Consider the following 19,372-nt stretch of genomic DNA (forward strand, 5'->3'; position numbering starts at 1 on the left):
GTTTTTAGGCCTCTGGACTTTCAGTGCTGCGTTCGAGCACACTCGTTTGGTGAAATCTATTAATGGCGGCAGTTGCCCGAAAGGTAGGAAAAGGCTTAAGGTGGTGACTGGAAGCCTTATCCCGAGAGTTACTTCGTCGTTGCTTCAAGCATGACCCTTGATTGCACTTTTCCATGGTGAGGCCAATTGCTGCATTTCTGCAGCCGAGAGTGACCACCTCAACAAACGCATGAGAAGTTCCAAGTGATATTAGAGAAAGGCATTGTTCCTGAATCGAACTGAAAGATTTAATTGCGTACCACGTTAGACTTTGGTGTAATCCTTGGCGGGTTGACCCTCTCACGGACGACACGTGCTTGACGCTCACAGACACCCGCATATATATGCCAAGAAACGTTTGGACGTTACTGCCAGCCTTTAAGGTGATTTAACTAAAGACTGTTGAGACGACACTATGCAAAAGACTTCATGTTCTTCATCGCCATCGACTGTCTTGCCCGGCAAGCAGAATGACAAACATGAGGCGCCTGATTCATTCCCTCTAGCCAACCATCCGAGAACCTTCATGTCCTGCACTTACGTCAATATCACATCCAATATAATTTTACTTCTGAAGAAAGAAAATGATGAAAAGACTGTTGCGTGAACAAGAATTCTTCGCATTGTTGTAGATCGTTTCAGACTGCTCGGAAGCTCTGTACATCTTGACAACACCATCAGCCATCACCAATATGTTTGTTTGAACAAGCAACCATCCACTCGTAGAGAAGTCTTACAAAATATGAAAGTTGCTTCGGATCAAACTTTTAGGCCACTCAAAGTGAGGTGTTGTTTGACATTCTGTTGCATGTGCACGCGCTCGATGCAGTTGCACGCCTTATCCACTGAGAATGAGAAGAACGCAGCATTGATCCGTTCTTTCTGCCCGTTGAGAAGGAGAGAATCCGTCAATGCATCAAACCTACGTAAGCCAGAAGAGAAACGTCAATCGAACCAATTAGTCGTGGCAAATTGGACCAGCGCCACACTTACTCACGCCGTTGCTGTTCAAGGTCTTCGGCATCTTCCCGCCACCCGCTGTCGATGTTTTTGTGCAATCTACCTGCACGAGAGGACGAGCGTATTCCCTTTCCCATACGAAATACTAATAATGGGTAATTGGCCTGATCAACCACTCAGTTGTCGGCTGTCTTCTCCTGAGAGAACCTGCCACATTTGGGCCACTTAACAAGGCTCGTAGCTTAGAGGAGTGACAGGCTGGCAGCTTTCACTCTGCATTTCAACTGATTTAGACGAAATTTGAGGCTCATCGTTAGCCGGTCAAGCATTAGGGAATTCAAATCGTTCTATCAAACTAGTAATATTGTCCTGACAACTCACTTAAAGTATTTCGCTGCATGGCATTGTAGTCCGCACTTCATTATTTCGCAGCTCGGGAGGCTGCCCATGATACTGCATCATGATACCAAAGCCAAACTCGTTGTGATTACCATTCGGATTTTGAAGGTACGCTAACATATAGCGTCCGTGTGGAAAAGTTGCTCTCGGCGTCTTTTAGGACACCGTCGGTCCATGAACAAGAGTGAAGAACAGTTAGCCACTGGACAAGACGATAAAATCGGAAACAATGTCAATGCCGATGGTAGGGATTGGTTCACGTGGGTTAAAGGCGCCTGCAGTGTCTGAATTGATACATGAAAGTCTGCTGCATCACGAAGCATTGTTTTCTTATGAGTGCTCCGGTAGCGAAACGTATTGACTCCATACTAATGAGAGGTTAGGTTCGAGTTGGAAGGTAGTGAGTACCTAAACCGGCCCGGCTGCCAGTGCAGTGGTAGACATCAAATTCCCCCAAGTTTGCTCTCATGTTATCCTATACAACGTTTGTCATCCGAGGTACTTAAGCAAGTGTGATAATAGTAATATGGACCTTGGAGTTATGATTTGATACTACCCAGACGCAGTATATTTCTAAGTTGGTTAAATGAACCCTATACAGATCCAAGGATTACTCTCGCTTAAGTATAGCCAGCCGTACATAGTCATTACTACATTGGCTGCGTTTTTAGGCCAGTATTGCTTTATAAGGGATGACGGCTAACCGTTTATACAGCTCTACTTAGGACTAGCAGATTACTTAAAACATCATAACGATACTTGTCCCATACACATTATGCTGCTAACGGTCATAGCCATGTAGTTTCTTACTGTACAGTGTCTGTATACTAATATTGCCATAAGCCTGCACAGTATAACGCCACTGCTATACTTTCAGTTCGTCTTTGCTCGTTCTAAGATGCCTGTCCCGAGACCTGCTGTTATCAGGAAGGTCGTGTATAGACTCTGGCCTCAGTCTAGCGACTCAGGGCCTGGAACTCGGCGGGCACGGCGTCGGCACCGGCGCCGGAGCTGGCAATCTTGTCCTTTAAGCGGGGCAAGCAAGTCAGCATTTAGTCTAGGTGTCATACACATCATCGTCTTTATTTCAGAGCTGTATCCGAACTCACCAATTTCTGGATTTCCTCATCCGACAAGCCGGCGATGTTGTACTCGGTGCCGTCCGCGAGGCCGAGCGTATCGGGCTTGACGACGGCTTCGCATTTCCCGGCATCGGGCTGGTCGGCGGGGCATGACAGGTCGGCACGCTTGCGGCTAGGGAACCAGTATTTGCCCCCCGTGCGGTCGCCCCACGTCTTTTGCGGAAGGCAGACGGTTGCGCTACCGTCGGAGTCGCCCAGACCCCCGGAAGTTTTGCAGCCGCCTCCGGTGTAGGACTCAGCGCGGATGTTCCAGCTGGACGGGATCTGTGCTCGACACCCATTAGTTCCAAGATTTTCGTAAGCAAGGGGAAAGGGGTTTCACGCACAGCAACCATCGCAATGCTCGATCTGACGCTGCTTTCTACGCTGCTGAACGAACAGCATACGTTGGGGTTGATGTTCACGCAAGCAACATAGCCTCCGGCGCAGTTGTCGCCAGTGTAAGCTCTGATGTCAATGGCCGACGCAGTAGCTGCGAGGGCTAGAAGGAGCGATGGGAGGTACATATTGGATGCGTGCGGTGCTGTTTGGTGTGATGCTGCTAGGTTGGAGAGGGGAGGAGCTGGTCGTGGAGGAAGCAAACAGAACCGTCCTGGAGGAAAAACAACCAGGCTTTATATTGTTTCTTGACCATATTGTCCATCCTATGAACTCTCTTGTTCTGAAGAATAGCAAGAGGCGTCGATACCTTGGCGGCCTTATTATGCAGGGGCCCTTACTGCGCCGTCTTATTACCTCGCATATGGGGCGTAAGTTGCTGGCTGGCCACGGTTTGGGGTCTCGGAAGCATCTGTCGAAAACAATTGAGGGCATTGCCGCCGCCCGATCCAAAGTTTCTTTGCAGCTGGCGAGGCTCGTTCTTTTAGGTATCAATTGAACGTGCCAGATCGTGGGGTTCTTTTTGCTGAGCCAGTCTCAAACCGCAACCCAGATACCGTAGAATTGATCTTCCTTAGATCCTAATCATCGATCCCAGGTCTAGCAAGCGCCTGACGAACAAGGCGAGTTCGTGAGTTCCATTTCTCTAATTTATGCACCTCATCTACCCGCTTCTTTGCATTGATCCTTGAAGGATTGGTCTGCAAGCACATAGTAACTGCCGTTTTGGTCGCCTATAGCGCTTACGCCGAGAGAATTCTCGTAACATCTCTTTCTCAACATAGACCTGCAGTCTATCTAGACACATGCGATGTGACATTGCGGATTATGGATTGTCAGCCTAACACTAAACCAGTAAAAATGTTACAACCTGTATGCAAGGATTTCGGCTGCACGACCTACTTGGGCGTCGGGCGGCTAGGGCAAAATACTCGCACTGTAAGACCACGGAGAAAATAGGGGCTCACTCAGGAACCGAAGAATTATATTAAAAGTCATGTGATGATAAGATAAGAGGTTAGATCCGCAAACGTACGCCAAGAGGACGGAGGCCATACTCCTAGCGTATTGGTTCCGTCGTAGAAACGGACCCCGTCAGGACCAGGGACAGTGATAAGACAAAGATTGCTATAGAACTAGCATCCAGAATGACCGAGCCTGGCGTATGGTTAGGCATCCATAGCTCTTCAACAATGAACTTGGTAACCATCTTCACGAATATTTCCCACTCACCTTCATGGCGAATTACCTATTTTTATCTAACCCATTAACTTTGATTGCTTATAGGTAGTGTCAGACGTCAATGTGTCTCATGAATTAGCTGGCCAAATAATTTGATATATTAGGAAGTGGCTATTTATATGAGTAAATTGGGTTTGACCCAACTGTCTCCTTGGGGTTTCATTCACAGAATGCCGACCTCGTTAACTAATATGGAAAACAATAACCGAGTGCATGGGCTCATTGCATGCCTTGATGCATGCAATGATCAACGTCCGGAGGATCCACCGTATTACAAGTAGCTATAGGACAGGTATGTGCAAGCCTAATCAAATTCGGAGGCCAATGAAGACCAAGCACCTTTAATAATCAGAGAGCAAACGTAGGGTTATTTAAGAGTAGCACGGTGGGATGGGTGCTGGGTGTGGTCTACCACTTTGCCAGTAGCTACCATGTCATGTATCTAAGACAATAGATTCATCAGTCTAATGGCATCGAAGTCATCGTTTTATCCAATGGCAAACTGTTCTTGACTTCGGCGCCGTGATAGTAAACTAAATATGGTTGATAATTGTCACCGTTCAACATACATCTCATGGATTGGCAACATCTCCCGAAAACAAGTAGTGGAGGGCTGGATCACTTTACCTTGCCTAACAAGGTCAACAAGGTTGAAAATGGTGCGTTTTGGAAACTTTTCTCAAGATCGTGTTTTTCTTCTCGACTGGTAGTTGGATTGATGCTTCATTGCAAGTCTTCTACGTGACAGTACTTTCCTCCTGTTGGCATCACAGGGTATCCGTAAGAGGGATAACTAAGGGGAAATATCTTGTCTTGTGTCTGATTTCTATGGATGGAGTTCTAGCAGAAGTTGTGGAGGAAGTGACTGTTGAACTTATATCTGTCTGTCGGTCTGCCCCGTCACGTGGGCAGACCGGGTACCGGCGACGGAGCCACTTCAACCCGGAGTTCCGGCTATTCCAACGCCTACTGTGGAAACTTCTTTTTTAGTCTTAATGAAGGCTTGAAGTTTTTGAACAGAGCGCTAGCGTTGAAGTGAGTGGCCAATGTGCTGAGAGTACCGGTTTTCACTGACGAAAGACTGGTAAGTGTTCAAAACCAAAAATAACTTCAAGTTACTCAAATTCAGTTGGCAAAATTGGCTTCCACTGGCAAGGTGTCCGCTGCCTATCACTAGCGATGAGCTGAGCTTGGGGAAAGTCATAGTTCTTTCCGCTGATAGAGTTGCACTGGCGGATTGAGATTTCCCTCATTCATAGAAGTGCCTTTTCCTTTACAAGATCGAGCTTGCCCGCGAAGTGGCCTACGCACTACGTACTATCAGTTTGGGGTGGCTGCTTCTTTCACTCTGGCGACTACTTGTATCAAATGTACGCTCCCGGGCTCGCGGCACGAACCCAACCAAGAGTGCTTCCACGTGAGATGAAGTAAAAGTTCATCACCATGATTATCTAAAAGAGGCTTTTGTTGACACTTTTGTCATAAGTGATGTCGTAAGCTTGATGCCGTCGAGCACAGAAGGGTTCGACAAGAGGAATAACTTTCATATGCTTGCCGTCCCATCCATCTCGGTTGTGCCGTTAGCAAAGCAGTCGTATGGTGGCAGAGCTACCATTGCGCAAACAGTACAATGAGTGGCGGCAGGCGAACTCGATTCAAAAGTGAAGAATCTCGCAGTTTGAAGACTTCACCTGAGATAGGCTAGAAGCGGCAGATCGTGCGGCAGCACATCCGATCTAGATTTCTCACAGACGTGAATGGTAATCTAACCGAGTTTCGGGTTGCAGTATTTGTTTGATTGATAGAGACATACTCTGCATGCCTGATTGAGATGTTCTCAGAGGTGTCATCTGCAAGATTATAATCGAGATCTTCAAAGTTAACAATGCTCATGTACGGGCCGAAGTTACCACCATCTAGATGGCTTGCCAACCTAACGAGATACTGATGTCTAGTACGGCGGATGGTGTAATCACAACCACAAGTCTTGATGGGCAGGCTAGAAGTAGGGGAGAAGTTGGTCCTGTGAAAAAATGGATGAGGGAAAAGTTTTAGGGTCATGCACTGCGACCTGCCTTGAAGTTTCGAGAGATATTACGACCACATGCAAGGATGAAGAGTAAAACTCGCCTAAACGCCTCTCTTTGGAAATGTTATTCAACGTGGATTCAATGTCCCGTTGTCCAAACAAAACTTGCTCCAAGAATCGTCCGTGGCCCGTCCAACATATTGAGCGGCACCAGATGTTTTGTCCAAAGGATCCGGGGGTTTCCTCCGGGTGATAGTGCCATGCACCTCATTACGGTCAGCCGACTTATAGAACACCCCTGATCTTACCACACCCAACAAAGCTTGACAAACACACGGTGATTTACATTTCCGTCTTGGCATGCCTTTAATCCGTGTTTTCAAAGAATTTACTGGTCATAGCCAAGCAACTAACCAAGAGCCCCCACGCTCTTTGTCGCCGGCGAATTGTCGGCGACGGTACTGTTCCGGGCCCTCATCGGATGGAGCAACGGGCCTGGGCCCCGTCCAACGAACAACGGCATCGGGAATAATGCAATTCGAGGCCAGATCACTCCATATCCCGCAGGTTCCCCGCAACAGGATCCGTGCGAGGATCTGGGGATGGCGGGGATACAGTCTGGGGTTTGCCTTTCTTTGGGTGTTTTTGTTGGCTATAGCCGTTCCTAAAAGGGCGATGTATGTTGGTAAACCCCGTGAAGACCGTCTCGGCGGTTGTTGGTATTGATTATCCCATGTTATAAAGATTGCGGGGAAGAACCTTCAAAGGATTTGTCCAGCTTTTGCATTCATCGGAGGTTCATATAGCGATAGATACTGCAGAACACGGCTGCCATGGAGAAGACCGCGGGCGCAGAGCACCGCATTGAGGCGACAACCTCCGCTACTGAGAACGATGATCCAAAGAACTTGATTAACCGTCATGGGAAACAAGTCAACGTCCAGTCGGTGGCGCTTGCCGACGCCATCGCCAAGGATAACCCCGACTACAGATCGTCAACTCAGTTGACGCTGTACGCCATGATGGCCCTTTGTGTTCTGAGTATGTGCAGATCCCAGAGATTATGTTGGCATGGTACATAACTAACGGCAAGACCAAAGACGGTATCATGAATGGTTATGACGGATCAGTCATGAGTGCCATCAATGCTATGGACCCATTCCAAGCCCGCTTCAAGATCGGCAAGGCAGGCGAATTAAACGGCGCCGTCTTCTCCATTTACACCGTCGGAAACATTACAGGAAGCTTGTTGTGTGGTTACGTTATGGACAGGTGGGGGCGTCGTGCTTGCATGTTCTCTGGAGCCAACGCAATCATTCTCGGTTCCATCCTCCAGGCAAGCAGCTTTGCCCTCCCCCAATTCATGGTCGGTCGTTTCATCGTCGGCATCGGAACCCCCATGTGCGCAACCTCGGCACCTGTGTTCCTTGTGGAGATCGCCTACCCAACATGGCGAGGTTTGGCTGGTGGACTGTACAATGTTCTGGGTTGGACCATTGGCGCAAACAGTAAGTCTCATCCCTCTCCAAGCCTCCAATTTTGGTATTGACAGCAATACTCTTCAGTCGCTGCCTGGACTTGCTACGGCACGAACTTCATCGCCAGTGATTGGTCTTGGCGTATCCCCTACATTGTGCAGCTTACACCTGCTACCATCGTCGTATCGGTAGCTTGGTTCCTCCCCGAGAGTCCTCGCTGGCTATGGTCGCAGGGCCATACTGAGAGGGCGACTGGAATTCTGACCAAGTACCATGGCAACAAGAACCCCAACTCAGCTCTTGTTCAACTTGAGATCAATGAGATTCGGGAGTCTTTGGAGGCCGAGCAAGAGCTCAACAACCACAATCTGAACTACAAAATTCTCATCAACAACCGGCCCAATAGGTACCGCATGTGGCTTGTAATGCTCGTGGCGGTGTTTGCTCAATTCATCGGAGGAAGCGTTATTTCTTACTATCTCCCAGGTACGTCCAAGTGCTGTTGCGTTTGCCCGTCAATTGATGGCAACTAACATTCGTCCTTTCCTAGTCATGATTGAGGGCATCGGAATCAAGGACTCTCGCCGCCAACTGCTCTTGAACGGCATCAACACCATCATTTCTTTCGTCTCCGGCTTCTTCGGCTCTTTCTTTGTCGACAGAGTCGGTCGTCGCCCTCTTTTCCTGTGGGGTACCTTTCTCACCGGTTTGGTCTACATCCCCATCAACGTCCTGGCGGCAAAAGCCGAGCAAGGTAAGGATGGTACTATCCCGACGTCCCAGGCTTATGCATTCATCGCCATGATTTTCACGTACAGCATCTTCTGGTCCTTCTGCTGGACTCCACTGCAAGCCCTGTATCCTGCTGAGATTCTCCACAACGAGATCCGCGCCAAAGGCATGGGTGCCAAAGGTTTCATCTCAGGCGTCGCCAGCTTTATCAACACATATGGAACCTCCGTGTCACTCAAGCATATCGGCTGGAAGACGTACACTATCTTCCTTGTCCTGCATTTTGTTCATCTAGGCCTCATGTATATGTCTTGTGTCGAGACCAAAGAGCGTACCTTGGAGGAGCTTGAAGAAATTTTCAACGATCCCAAGCCGGTGAAGAAGAGTTTGCAAAGGACGCGGGTCATCATCGACGAGGGCTTGGGCGTAAAGGTCAAGGACGATGCTTGAGGATACATAATTTGGGGGAATTGAACGGTTGGGACATTGTCCTACGGGTTCATTTACGGTTCTATCGATACACGTCTACGATCTTAAGGAGCGATTTTACATACTTTCGGTTTTTCTTATTGCTGATTGAGCACTTATCTACGAAGGGCACATGGCTGGGAATTTGCCGATAAGAAATACTATTTTCATGTAAATTCTTTCTATCTGCCTTCAATCGCCCCATTGATGTTTTTCTGTAGCCTCACCGTCTCTGAGATACACCCTGCTAAACTCTTGCTTAACAAAATTAATACTGAAGCTCTATTAATGAATCTCTTTACTAACTAGATTTAGATAAAGGTTCTCGCATTTACCGTCCCTCCTCCGTTATGGAATGTAACAATCATTGTGCTAGTTTGAAATCCGAGTTTCTCAGCCTTGGAAGAAGATAGTGAAATCTTCCAAGTTTTGGATGATCTTTCCCTGTAGCAGTTGGAGGGCCTCGTGACTTACGGCGTATATAAGAGGCATATTGACGTCGAATATCCCCAGCCAAGAATAAGCCATATCTTCAACCTTTGTCTTCGTTCGAAAAGAGGCACACCACATCTTTTCAGCGATAGGTTATGTAATTCAGATGGGCAGATCGTAGCACCATCTTGAGGGTTGAAGTGAGTCTTATGAACCCGAAGCTACTTTTGTCTGTCACCCCGATCTGTTTCGTGACGGAGAGTATAACCAACTTAATATGGTATGATTGGCTCGCGTAACATCCAATGTCTCTCGTAAATCATTGAGGTTTTACGGCGGCTTCCCCTATGAACTCGCCATGACAAAACTGCAGGTAAATAAATCCCAGCATTTACATGTCAGTTGAACATGAAATTGATAGGCTTTAGAAGCTCGTATCAGCCCATACGTAACCTAGCCATGTCCACGGCTGATGACGGCGCGGGCCTCAACTTTAGTGTATCCGCCGCCGCGGCGAATCTCGGGTTTCAGGCCCACCATTTCACAACATAGCACCTGTTTGCTTGCTGAGCTATGTGGCAGCATCGAATAGTCAGGAATACCCGTTTTCAAAGAAAGCGCGGAGATCAATGTACTGGATATGAAGCGCATGATGACGGTAACTGATTCACAACTTTTACGCAGCAGTCGTAATAGGGCCATCTGTATCAAGATACAGGTGCGGTTTAAGATGACTGGAAAGGGTGCGGGCCGTCAGTAGCGAAGTAGTTCCTGATGGTTAGTCGTATTTGACATCAAACCAGCCACTAATCAGCCATAGCGAAGCTTCTTGGACTTCTAGGCAGACATGCCAGATGCAGAAATGCAGGCCACATACTAGCAAAGTACTTGCTACCCCTGCCACCAATCCAGCTCCCACAAACTCACTGGCTGCTTCTTCCCTGAACTTGAACTCATCACATATCCTTGTTCTAAACTTGAATCTAATTATTCTAATGGAAATGGTTGCCCATGGTATCATTTTACACAAGAAGCGCAACATCATTAGTCGTTAAATCCACCCGCCATTCCTACTCCTATCAATTATGTCGGGGCCTCCTCCCTGATATGCGGTTTCTTCGGAGGTGTTCACCACCTTATACATCGATTTCTCCGCCGCCTCCCTCTCCTTCTTGCTCTCCACCCAAGGATACGTCGTATCCTCCAGCACGCCAACGGTGAAATGCATAGACTGGTCCACCTCCCGCCGGAACCAACCCAGCCTGAACAGCATATCTTCCAAGAAATCATGAAGGTCCAACGTGGAGAGACTATCTGACCCCGAAGGTATATGCTTTACGGCGTTAGAATCATGTAAAAGGCTCGTCATCAGCCCGATGCTACCGTATCCATCGGGTGCGAGCCCCTTGACGTCCATACTGAGCCAACCGCTGTGAATCCCAAAGTGTCTCATCGCTCCTGAAAGGAGCGTCCATAGGTTGACCAACGCAACCAAGCCCAGGATTCCAATGATGACATACGTGGCCGTTGCGTTCTGTATAAGTCTCCGGCGGCCGGTGTCGAGAACCAAGGCATCCATGGCGGACAACCCCTCGGAAGGAAACGGGGCCGTACTCGAGTTCTGCCCAACACCAAGCCGATTCTCCAAGTTCGCAAGCTGCGCACTCGAGAATCCCAGATTGGCATGCAGCTCCTGCAAGATCCTGTCGTCCCAATCCGGATCTCCGAGGGCTGTCAGGGGCACATTCCCGTATGGCTGGATAATCGGGCGGAAAAACCCATTCACATCGCCGGCCGTGCGTTCGCTGATATCGATCGTGGGCATTGCAGTTCCAATACCGGGACTAGGGCCGTTCTGCCTACTGAGCAGGTCTGCATCGTACACTGGTACGGCAAACGGTGGATCCATTGGTTCCGGGTTGGAGAAGTCCGGCACGGGTGGTTTATTAGTATCGATATTGTAAAGGCCGTCGCTCGACCTAATCATCGTGACGTTCACCATGAATTGGGCCCATGAGTAGTTACACCTCCAGTACCGTAGAAGGTCAAAATCGGACTTTTTGTGGTTCCACTGTCCCCATACGTATGTCTGCTGCATCGATGCACTGAGCAAGTCGTTGTTGTCCGTGATGTTAAGTCCGCAGCCAATATTTGTATGATATAAGTTTCCTGGGGAATCCAAAATTGCGGCGAACTGCGACACATCAGAGTTGGAATCGCTAAAGTTTTTTCCTACCACAAACTGCCGGCCGAACAACATAGATTTTCCATTGGGGCATTTCGCTTTATAAAGAAAGGGGCCTTGATAGACCGTCACTGTGGTATTTTGTGTTTCCATTTCTGTGTAGTTGTGCAGCGTGACATTGAATCCGTCCCCCGGCAACATTTCACAGCTGGAAACCAACTTCGCTGCCGGCATCTTGACCTCCAAGACGGTCTGTTCAATGCTGGCTGTACTAGACAGATTCGAAGCGTCAAAGCTCGGAAATACCATGTCCGCATATGTATTTCTTGGGTAGGTGAAATTGGCTTCATGTCTCCGAGCAAGCAAGCTCTGGACCCTTTCGCGGTTACTGGTGAGTGTTGATGTATCATTGTTGCTTATTCTTTGGTTGCCCAACCAGCTGGTCTGCTGCAGTTGTACCTTCATAGGTTTAGGGACAGTTTCAACTGAGAAGAGAAGGGTAGCGAGGGTAGCCAGGAGTCCGCAAAAAAGCACCATGACCTGCGACAGGGTGACCGTCCATAGCCTTTGTTGAAAGGACTTCAGAAGAGCGCGGAGGCCGAGCATATCCAACATTGAAAAGTCAAGTTGCTGTCGAGAGTTACAGGGTTTGACGGAGAGGCTGTACAAGGTAGAAAGACCCCTGAGAACGAAGTCGCAGGAGCTGGTATACAGCGAAACTCCGAGCATGATCAGGGATGGAAGCGAAGTCCACAAAAGGTAGTAGTATCCCTCCTCGTTGACGGTTGCCAGTCCATGATTCAGCCGGGATGATTGCAAAGTGGTGCCGAGACCGATCAAGAGGCCGCAGACAAAGATGGTAAAAATGATTTGTACCCAGGGCCTGAGTACCAACGGGGAGAATGTGCCGTGACTCCAGAGTCTCTTCTTATTCTCGGAATCGCCGTCTAGGGCTTGGTCACGGAGCTCCGGATAATCCTTGAGAAACAAGAGATTTCCGAGGATAGTAGCTGGGTCCCGATGCCATATCGTAGTATGTCGCCTGGACCAAACGAGTGAGATGCCCACTATAGCAGTAAGAAGTAGGAAAACAGCAAACATGGACAAACAGACCTGCTGGTTAAGCGCCAGTTTGTCAATGGTGACTGACATCTCACCAGTTCCTGCAGCTCCTTTGCCTTGTCGTAGGATATAGTGACCAATCAGCGGCATCAGCCTTTTGCTCAGTGCGATTGTACTATTGTACATCTGTTCGGTTGTATCAGAAAAATTAGTTTGATCTCCGCTGAACAACCGTTCGCCCGTAACTGGACCATAGCCTGGGCGTGACCCCGTACCGGAGGTCCTCCATCTGCTGCCCGGTATTGCATCGCTAAGTATATCCCAAATGTCTAACTCGATGGGCGTTGAAGGCTGGTTCGGCAGAACCGTGACATTTGGACTGATTCCATCGTCGACAACTTCTACTTTCGATATCCACGCCGTCGGTGAGCAGAGGACAGCATCTGCAGTTTTGAGTTGCATGGTCGTGCCGTTGACACCATTTTTCTCGTACCGCCCTCCAAAATAGACAAATTGGTTGTATTGCTTCGGAAGGTTAGGGCAGGGTTGCGTTGTCGGTCGAAGAGTGTCGTTAATCGACCAAAAGTCTACATATTGCAGTGGCGCCAGCTGGCTCGGAAGTTGGATCTCTCTGTGATGAATTGACACATTTTGCTGGCAGCCTTCAAATTGGAGATTGATGTCGGCCTGAAAAAAGCGTGTATAGTTGTTGTAGTTCCCCATATGCGTGACCTCCCAACTCTCAAGCTTCAAGCACTTCATGTCGGAGAGGAAGCCGTCTACTTGAACCGTCAGCGGCGCACCGACTGTCCCACGGACGCCGTTCTCAGCCAACGTAAAGGTCTGGTAGGCTGCCTCGGCAGTGACGCCAAAGGGGTAGGTCATGTTGAAATCGTGGATGGCTCGAGCGGCATAATACGCGATGGTCGATTCCCTGTTCAGGAATTTGGTCTCCCACATCAGCTCGAAAGAGTCTCCCGTTTGAATGCTGACGGGCTTCACGAGCCGGATGGGGGTAAGCCTGAACAAACCAGGAGCGAGTACAATCTCAGCCCTGATCAGGATCGATGTGACGGAGACCAGTAGCACAAGCCAGTGCTTCCTTCGCAGAGACTGATACAAGACGAAAGGCGACAGCATAGAGGTGTAGTCGAGGTCGTAGTCGGGGGTTTGTGTACGTCTCAGGTCTATCCACGGCATGTATCTCAGGGCCTGGAGCTCCACTCTTGCCCAAAAAGCAGCCACTATCGTGAGAACTATTCCTGCCGTTAGCCATGGCTATCTTCTCGTCTATCAGGTAGGAGAGGGGTCTTACCAGCAGTCGGGCCAAATCGCCACACGTATCCAAAATCTTCCTTTGTCTTGATAAGGCCATCATTCCGTTGGGAATACCACAACATCGTAGGAAGAGCGATCGCCGCGCAGAGAGCCAGACCAGCGAAACAGGCAAGCGTACGCGGACGAAGCCACTGCGGCCTCCACGATGGCATTTCCTCGGCCTTCTCGTTGTCGGCTCCACGTTTGGCATTTATGAAAAGCGTGTTCTCCCTCGTGATGAGCAGAGGCGAATCCTTCTGCCGTCGCGTAGAGTCGTCATCCTCGCTGGTCCCGTCCCGTTCCGATACACCAACTCTCTCCGCCCGTTTCTTGCCAGCAGCAGGTGTTTGCACGTCAAGTAGCGTGGACTGAGTAGAAGTTCTATCGGGTACCGGCTTGCGGGCAATCTTGTGCTTCGGCCGCATCGACGGCCATCGAGAAACTCCGGAGGGGCCCATCTTTGCCGTTCCTAAAAAGAAGCGACGGACGGATTGTCAAGCAACGAAATGCACGAGATCATCAACGAGCCCACCGCATCCGCATCGCACGAATTCTTCGACGAACGTCGCGACCACTTCTCTCACGCGCGCTTATGCGTACTCGCCTGGCCTTATGTATGTCTCCCTCTGAACCGGCACCCCGGTGGCAATTTCTTGCGAGCCGCATGATGGGGGGGGGGGGCATCAACAAGGCCCAAACAGAGTCAAATCACCGTTGGCTGCTATCTAGCCCCCCCAGCGAGATAGAGTCGCCAAGTGCAAGCTTTGGGGGCTGGTTGGTTGATCGCGGGGGCTATAGATTACCGGTGACGGAGCAGGCTCAACAGACTCATTCGACCCCCGGAAGCTCGTGCATAAGCGAAGTTCGACGTTGCAGATACGGCACCAACGAGAATACAAGGATCATAAAAACAGGTCGCTGCGCCGCGCACTGAAAACGAAGGCTGGCGGCTACTGAAAGAAAACGGCCCCCCCCAATGACATCTCAGAGGATGACGCGAAACACTCGGCAGATCTGCGGTTTTGTGTGCTCCGTGCTCTATCGAAGGAGCTTGATCCTAGAGGTAATTTGGCGGCTATTATTTGGTGTTGATTTACTAGTAGAGTCTAGATCTCAAACTTTACTTGAACATGATGTTTTTTTTTTACACTGCATCCAAAAGAGGACAGAGGCCGGTCGTATGATTTGTGATGGTTTTTTTATTTAAGCACACAATATGGGAAATGGGGCCGTGAATACCAAAGTCCCATAGTGGGGTCGGTTGGTTGTCAAAAATGTCCTCTCTGAATCACACCTTCCGATGCAGGTAGGCGGCATTGCTGATCTGCCTCTATGTACTATACTATTACTACGCACCTAGTCCGGATACCAGGAACTACTTGAATAGAAAAAAGAAAACATGGAGCTGGGATTGCTGCATGCTGGGGGCCGGCTCAGCCTTGCTAGCATCTAAGCATTGGCGCAACAAGCTGCATGGACAGTAACATTAGAGAACGGAATCAACAATACAAGGGTCTCAATTCAGTCAAGTGGTTCAAATATCGGGGCTCATCTGATGCTGCGCCCCTTAGAAGCATTGGAAGACCTTCGTAACCAACTCCTCGGACTTTGAAGAGTAAAAGTCTCGGCACACGTGACGTAAGCAAGGTTATCATGGGATGGAGTTTGAAATCGACAACTTTTGAACATTCAATTCATGAAGCTATATATGTACACTTCTCGAACAAAGCTGAGGCAAAAACCCAACTCCCTCAAGACTATCGGTTGGCGCGTTGGTGTTCAGAGACTCAAAATAAAGTCAAGCCACGTTTTGTTTTTTTGTGAATGTCCCATATGGAAAGAAAATCCCAAACTATAAATGGCCGCGGCGACGCTCCACAGATAGTTGGTTGTGTTAAAGTTCTGACCACGGACGAATTTGCTGCACTTTTTCGCAAAACCCGTTTTCGTCGCCCGTTTTAAACCCTGGTCCCGATGGATGGAAAGCCGGCCCTCGTGATGAAGAGAGACCCAACAAAGCTGGTGGTATAAGATGAGAGAGAGCAATATGCATGGACGCCTCCGATGTGCTGAAATATTAGATGAACAGGAAAGACTAGCCGTCGCGCGATTTAGCCGTGGCGACCACATGTTCTCTCGCGCATCAGCTCACGGCGCTTCAGGTCCTTCGCTACAATGGGGGTTAGCATGTCGTTCACTGGCAGGAAATGTAGGAAATACTGACCTCCGTCCCATGTCAGGAACTCGTGGAGACCTGATCCAGCAGGCACCATCGGCAAGACGGGCACCTTCTTGTCTGTGACAACCTCAAGAAGAGCGGGGCCGTCGGTGTTAATAAGCCACTTCAAGGCGTCGACGACCTCATCGGGCTTGATGACTCTACGGTGCTGAACGCCCATGGCGTCGGCCAGCTTCATGAAGTCGGGGTTCTGCTGGTGGGTGTGGGCGTAGCGGTCCTCGTAGAAGAGGTTCTGCCACTGGGTAACCATACCCTGCTCCTCGTTGTTCAGGACAATGACCTTGACGCCAATGTTGAACTGAGCAGCGGTAGAAAGCTCGGTGAGAGTCATGTTGAAGGAAGCGTCGCCGTCAATGTCGACGACGAGGGCATCAGGGCGAGCAACCTTGGCGCCAATAGCGGCGGGCAGACCGTAACCCATGGTACCCAGGCCACCAGAGGTGACCATGGTTCTGGGGTGCCTCCAGCGGAAGTGCTGGGCAGTCCACATCTGGTGCTGACCGACACCAGTGGAGATGATGGTGGTCTCCTTGCGGTCGGCAGTCAAGTTGCTGAGCTCCTCGATGACAGTCTGAGGCTTGATCAGGCCGGAGCGTTCGGCCTTCTCGTAGTCAGACAGGGGCCACTTCTTCTTCCACGCCCTAATCTTGTCGAACCACTCCTTGCGGTTGTCCATTGTCTTGGCTTGCACACGGGGCAAGAGAGTGCGGAGGTTGGTGGCGACATCGCCCTCAACAGCCTCGGTGGCCTGAACAACCTTGTTGATGTTCTTGGGCATGATCTCGAAGTGAACGATACCACCACGGCCCTCGGCGTGGGCAGCCTTGGCAGCAGGGGCGAACTTGGCAATGTTGAGGGTAACGCGGTCATCGAAACGGGCACCGAGAGCAATGATGAGGTCGGCCTCCTGCATGGCAGAGTTGGCATAGGCAGAGCCGTGCATACCGAGCATGTGGAGGGACTTCTCGTCAAGCTCGTCAAAGGAGCCCAAACCGTGAAGGGTGGTGGTGACAGGGATGGAAGCCTTCTCAGCGAGCTCCTTGAGGATCTCGACACCGCCTTCGGACTGAGAGATACCCTGGCCGGCGTAGATGACGGGCTTCTTAGCGACGTTGACGAGATCGGCGACACGCTGGATGGACTGCTCGAGCTGCTTGTTGAGCAGAGCCATGGCGGCTCTGCTAGCCTGGCTGGGGAGGGAAGGAAGGGCAGTCTCGGTGGGGATGGCTTTCCTCAGGACACTGGCGGTAACATCCTTGGGCAGGTCAACAAGGACGGGTCCAGGGCGGCCGCTGGTGGCGATCTCGAAGGCCTCGTTGATGCGGCGGGGGAGCTCGGCAACGTTCTTAACCATGACGTTCCACTTGGTGCAGGCGCGAGAGATGCCGATAACATCAGCCTCCTGGAAGGCGTCACTGCCAATGGCAGAAGTAACGACCTGACCGCAGAAGACAACGAGGGGAGTGCCGTCGGAGAGGGCGTCCTGCATGGGGGTGATGACGTTGGTCGCACCGGGACCGGAAGTAACGAGGACGACACCAGGCTTGCCGGAGGCACGGGCGTAGCCCTCAGCCATGTGGCCGGCGCCCTGCTCATGCTTGGGGAGAATGAAGTCGAAATGTTTCGAGTTGTAGATGGCGTCGAAGACGGGAAGGATAGCTCCTCCAGGATATCCGACTATGAGTCACGGTTAGCAATGTGACTCTTTTTCCCCCGTACCACCAACACCTCTAGAAAACAGCAATTGGGTTAACTAACAGATGTGCTTGACGTCGTGTCTCAACATCATCTCGTGGAAAATCTCTCCACCAGTCTTGCCGATGAACCTATGGTACACTGTGAGCTTCAGGTTCGCTTATAAGTCGATGATGTGGGCGGTGGCGGGTTCAACGTACGACTCGTCCATCTCAGGACCACGGGAGTTGACAAGAGGCTGAACATGGCTGCGGTCCTTGTCGGCATTGAATGCAGGTGCCGGTGCTTCGCGGATATCACTACAATTGAAGTTCCATGTTAGCCACCAAGATTTTTCGTGAGTCACGTTGTGATAGCTCTACCACCAAACTCTGAGGCGGCAAGCAAACGGCAGCAGCGATATCGGTAGCGACAGCAAAGACTTACGGAGCAGCTGAAGAGGCAGCGGTAGCCTGATTCCTCACGCCAGAAGAAACCTTCTTAGCAGCCTGGACAGCAGCAACGGCGGGAGAGGTGGTGAAGGCGCGGGGAGCGCTGGCGGTGTTGATGGCCCTGAGGGCGCGGGTGGCGTGGCGGCTTCGGAGCATCATGATGGGCAGAGTGGAGAGGGTAGAAAGAAAGAGCAAGAAGATAAAATGTAGAAGAGAAGCACTCGGCGTGTGACCTCGTCGAGATGATCCAAACGGGAAAAAAAGGGAGCGCGGCTCGTCGAATTGGACGATCGCAGGGGGGGGTGAGAGGAAGGTTGCAATGTAGAGATCAAGAATTGCAATAGAAATTTTGGCAAGACCTTAAACTCAGATGTGAGAGAAGACAGGAGGTTCGACCGGACCGGGGATTCTTTGGCAGCAGCATTAAGCAAAGAGAAGTGGTGACTGGACCCCCAATGGCCACTGGGCTACTGGAGGCGGCTGCTGTTTCGGAGGCAGGGAAAAAAAACCAAAAAAATTATCGGCTGTCAGTGTGTGGGGTAGCCTCGCTCTGGTTGGCTGGATGGGCATAAGACGGGGAATCCTGAGCGCAAGCGTTGCTCATCGTGGGTGGTGCACGGACCATCGTCCCGGTCTGGGGTGGCGATATCGGCCTCTGTTCCCTCGGGGGAGGGGATTTGCCCAGGGCCAGCTTACTGTCGCTGCATCTTCTTGTGCCTGGCCATTGGCTTTTGCCTTGCCACCTGCACGACCTTGCTGCACATTACCGCCCACCGCCTTCCTTCTTGCAGCTCCTACTGCCGTGGCTCCACCAATTGGATTGGTTTATAGTCCAATTCTATTGGCTGACCTCTCAATGGCCCCCACACTCCCAAGCTGTAAGCCCAAACCTAAGGGACCTGATACTCTCTGACAAACACACCTTACCTACTGTGTAGTAGCAACACGTAGTTTACCCATAGAAGTAGGGGTAGTATTACTTAGTCCGGCTGCTACTGAGGAGGCCTTGCAGAAGCGAGAGTAAATGTCGGGCAGAAACCAGGAACACATTTGACATAGAACATACCTCATCTACGTCGCCCTATCTTTTCCGGCCTCCCATCACCGCTCATTCATCTGTCATCCGTTCCGCAGAACTTGTCGC

General features: G+C 50.3%; 4 protein-coding genes across 4 annotated transcripts; 1 reads left to right on the top strand and 3 right to left on the bottom strand.

Moving 5' to 3' along the window:
• Positions 1–2,354: 2,354 nt before the first annotated feature.
• On the bottom strand, positions 2,355–3,046 carry CTRU02_208488 (uncharacterized protein; the record flags this gene model as incomplete). Its single annotated transcript, XM_036728482.1, has 3 exons — positions 2,355–2,423; positions 2,508–2,804; positions 2,867–3,046. 3 exons carry the CDS (start codon positions 3,044–3,046, stop codon positions 2,355–2,357), a joined length of 546 nt encoding a protein of 181 aa, XP_036579766.1.
• A 3,976-nt stretch (positions 3,047–7,022) lies between these two features.
• Positions 7,023–8,849, top strand: CTRU02_208489 (lactose permease; the record flags this gene model as incomplete). The annotated part of the gene is made up of 4 exons (XM_036728483.1): positions 7,023–7,230; positions 7,290–7,697; positions 7,755–8,153; positions 8,218–8,849. 4 exons carry the CDS (start codon positions 7,023–7,025, stop codon positions 8,847–8,849), a joined length of 1,647 nt encoding a protein of 548 aa, XP_036579767.1.
• A 1,501-nt stretch (positions 8,850–10,350) lies between these two features.
• Positions 10,351–14,321, bottom strand: CTRU02_208490 (uncharacterized protein; the record flags this gene model as incomplete). The annotated part of the gene is made up of 2 exons (XM_036728484.1): positions 10,351–13,802; positions 13,862–14,321. 2 exons carry the CDS (start codon positions 14,319–14,321, stop codon positions 10,351–10,353), a joined length of 3,912 nt encoding a protein of 1,303 aa, XP_036579768.1.
• A 1,653-nt stretch (positions 14,322–15,974) lies between these two features.
• Positions 15,975–18,387, bottom strand: CTRU02_208491 (acetolactate synthase; the record flags this gene model as incomplete). Its single annotated transcript, XM_070205100.1, has 5 exons — positions 15,975–16,033; positions 16,088–17,779; positions 17,861–17,928; positions 17,998–18,096; positions 18,224–18,387. The coding sequence occupies 5 exons, from the start codon at positions 18,385–18,387 to the stop codon at positions 15,975–15,977; spliced, it is 2,082 nt and encodes a 693-aa protein (XP_070061175.1).
• Between the last annotated feature and the right edge of the window lie 985 nt (positions 18,388–19,372).

This window comes from Colletotrichum truncatum, assembly GCF_014235925.2.
Source record: "Colletotrichum truncatum strain CMES1059 chromosome Unknown Contig_0005, whole genome shotgun sequence".
NCBI lineage: Eukaryota > Fungi > Ascomycota > Sordariomycetes > Glomerellales > Glomerellaceae > Colletotrichum > Colletotrichum truncatum.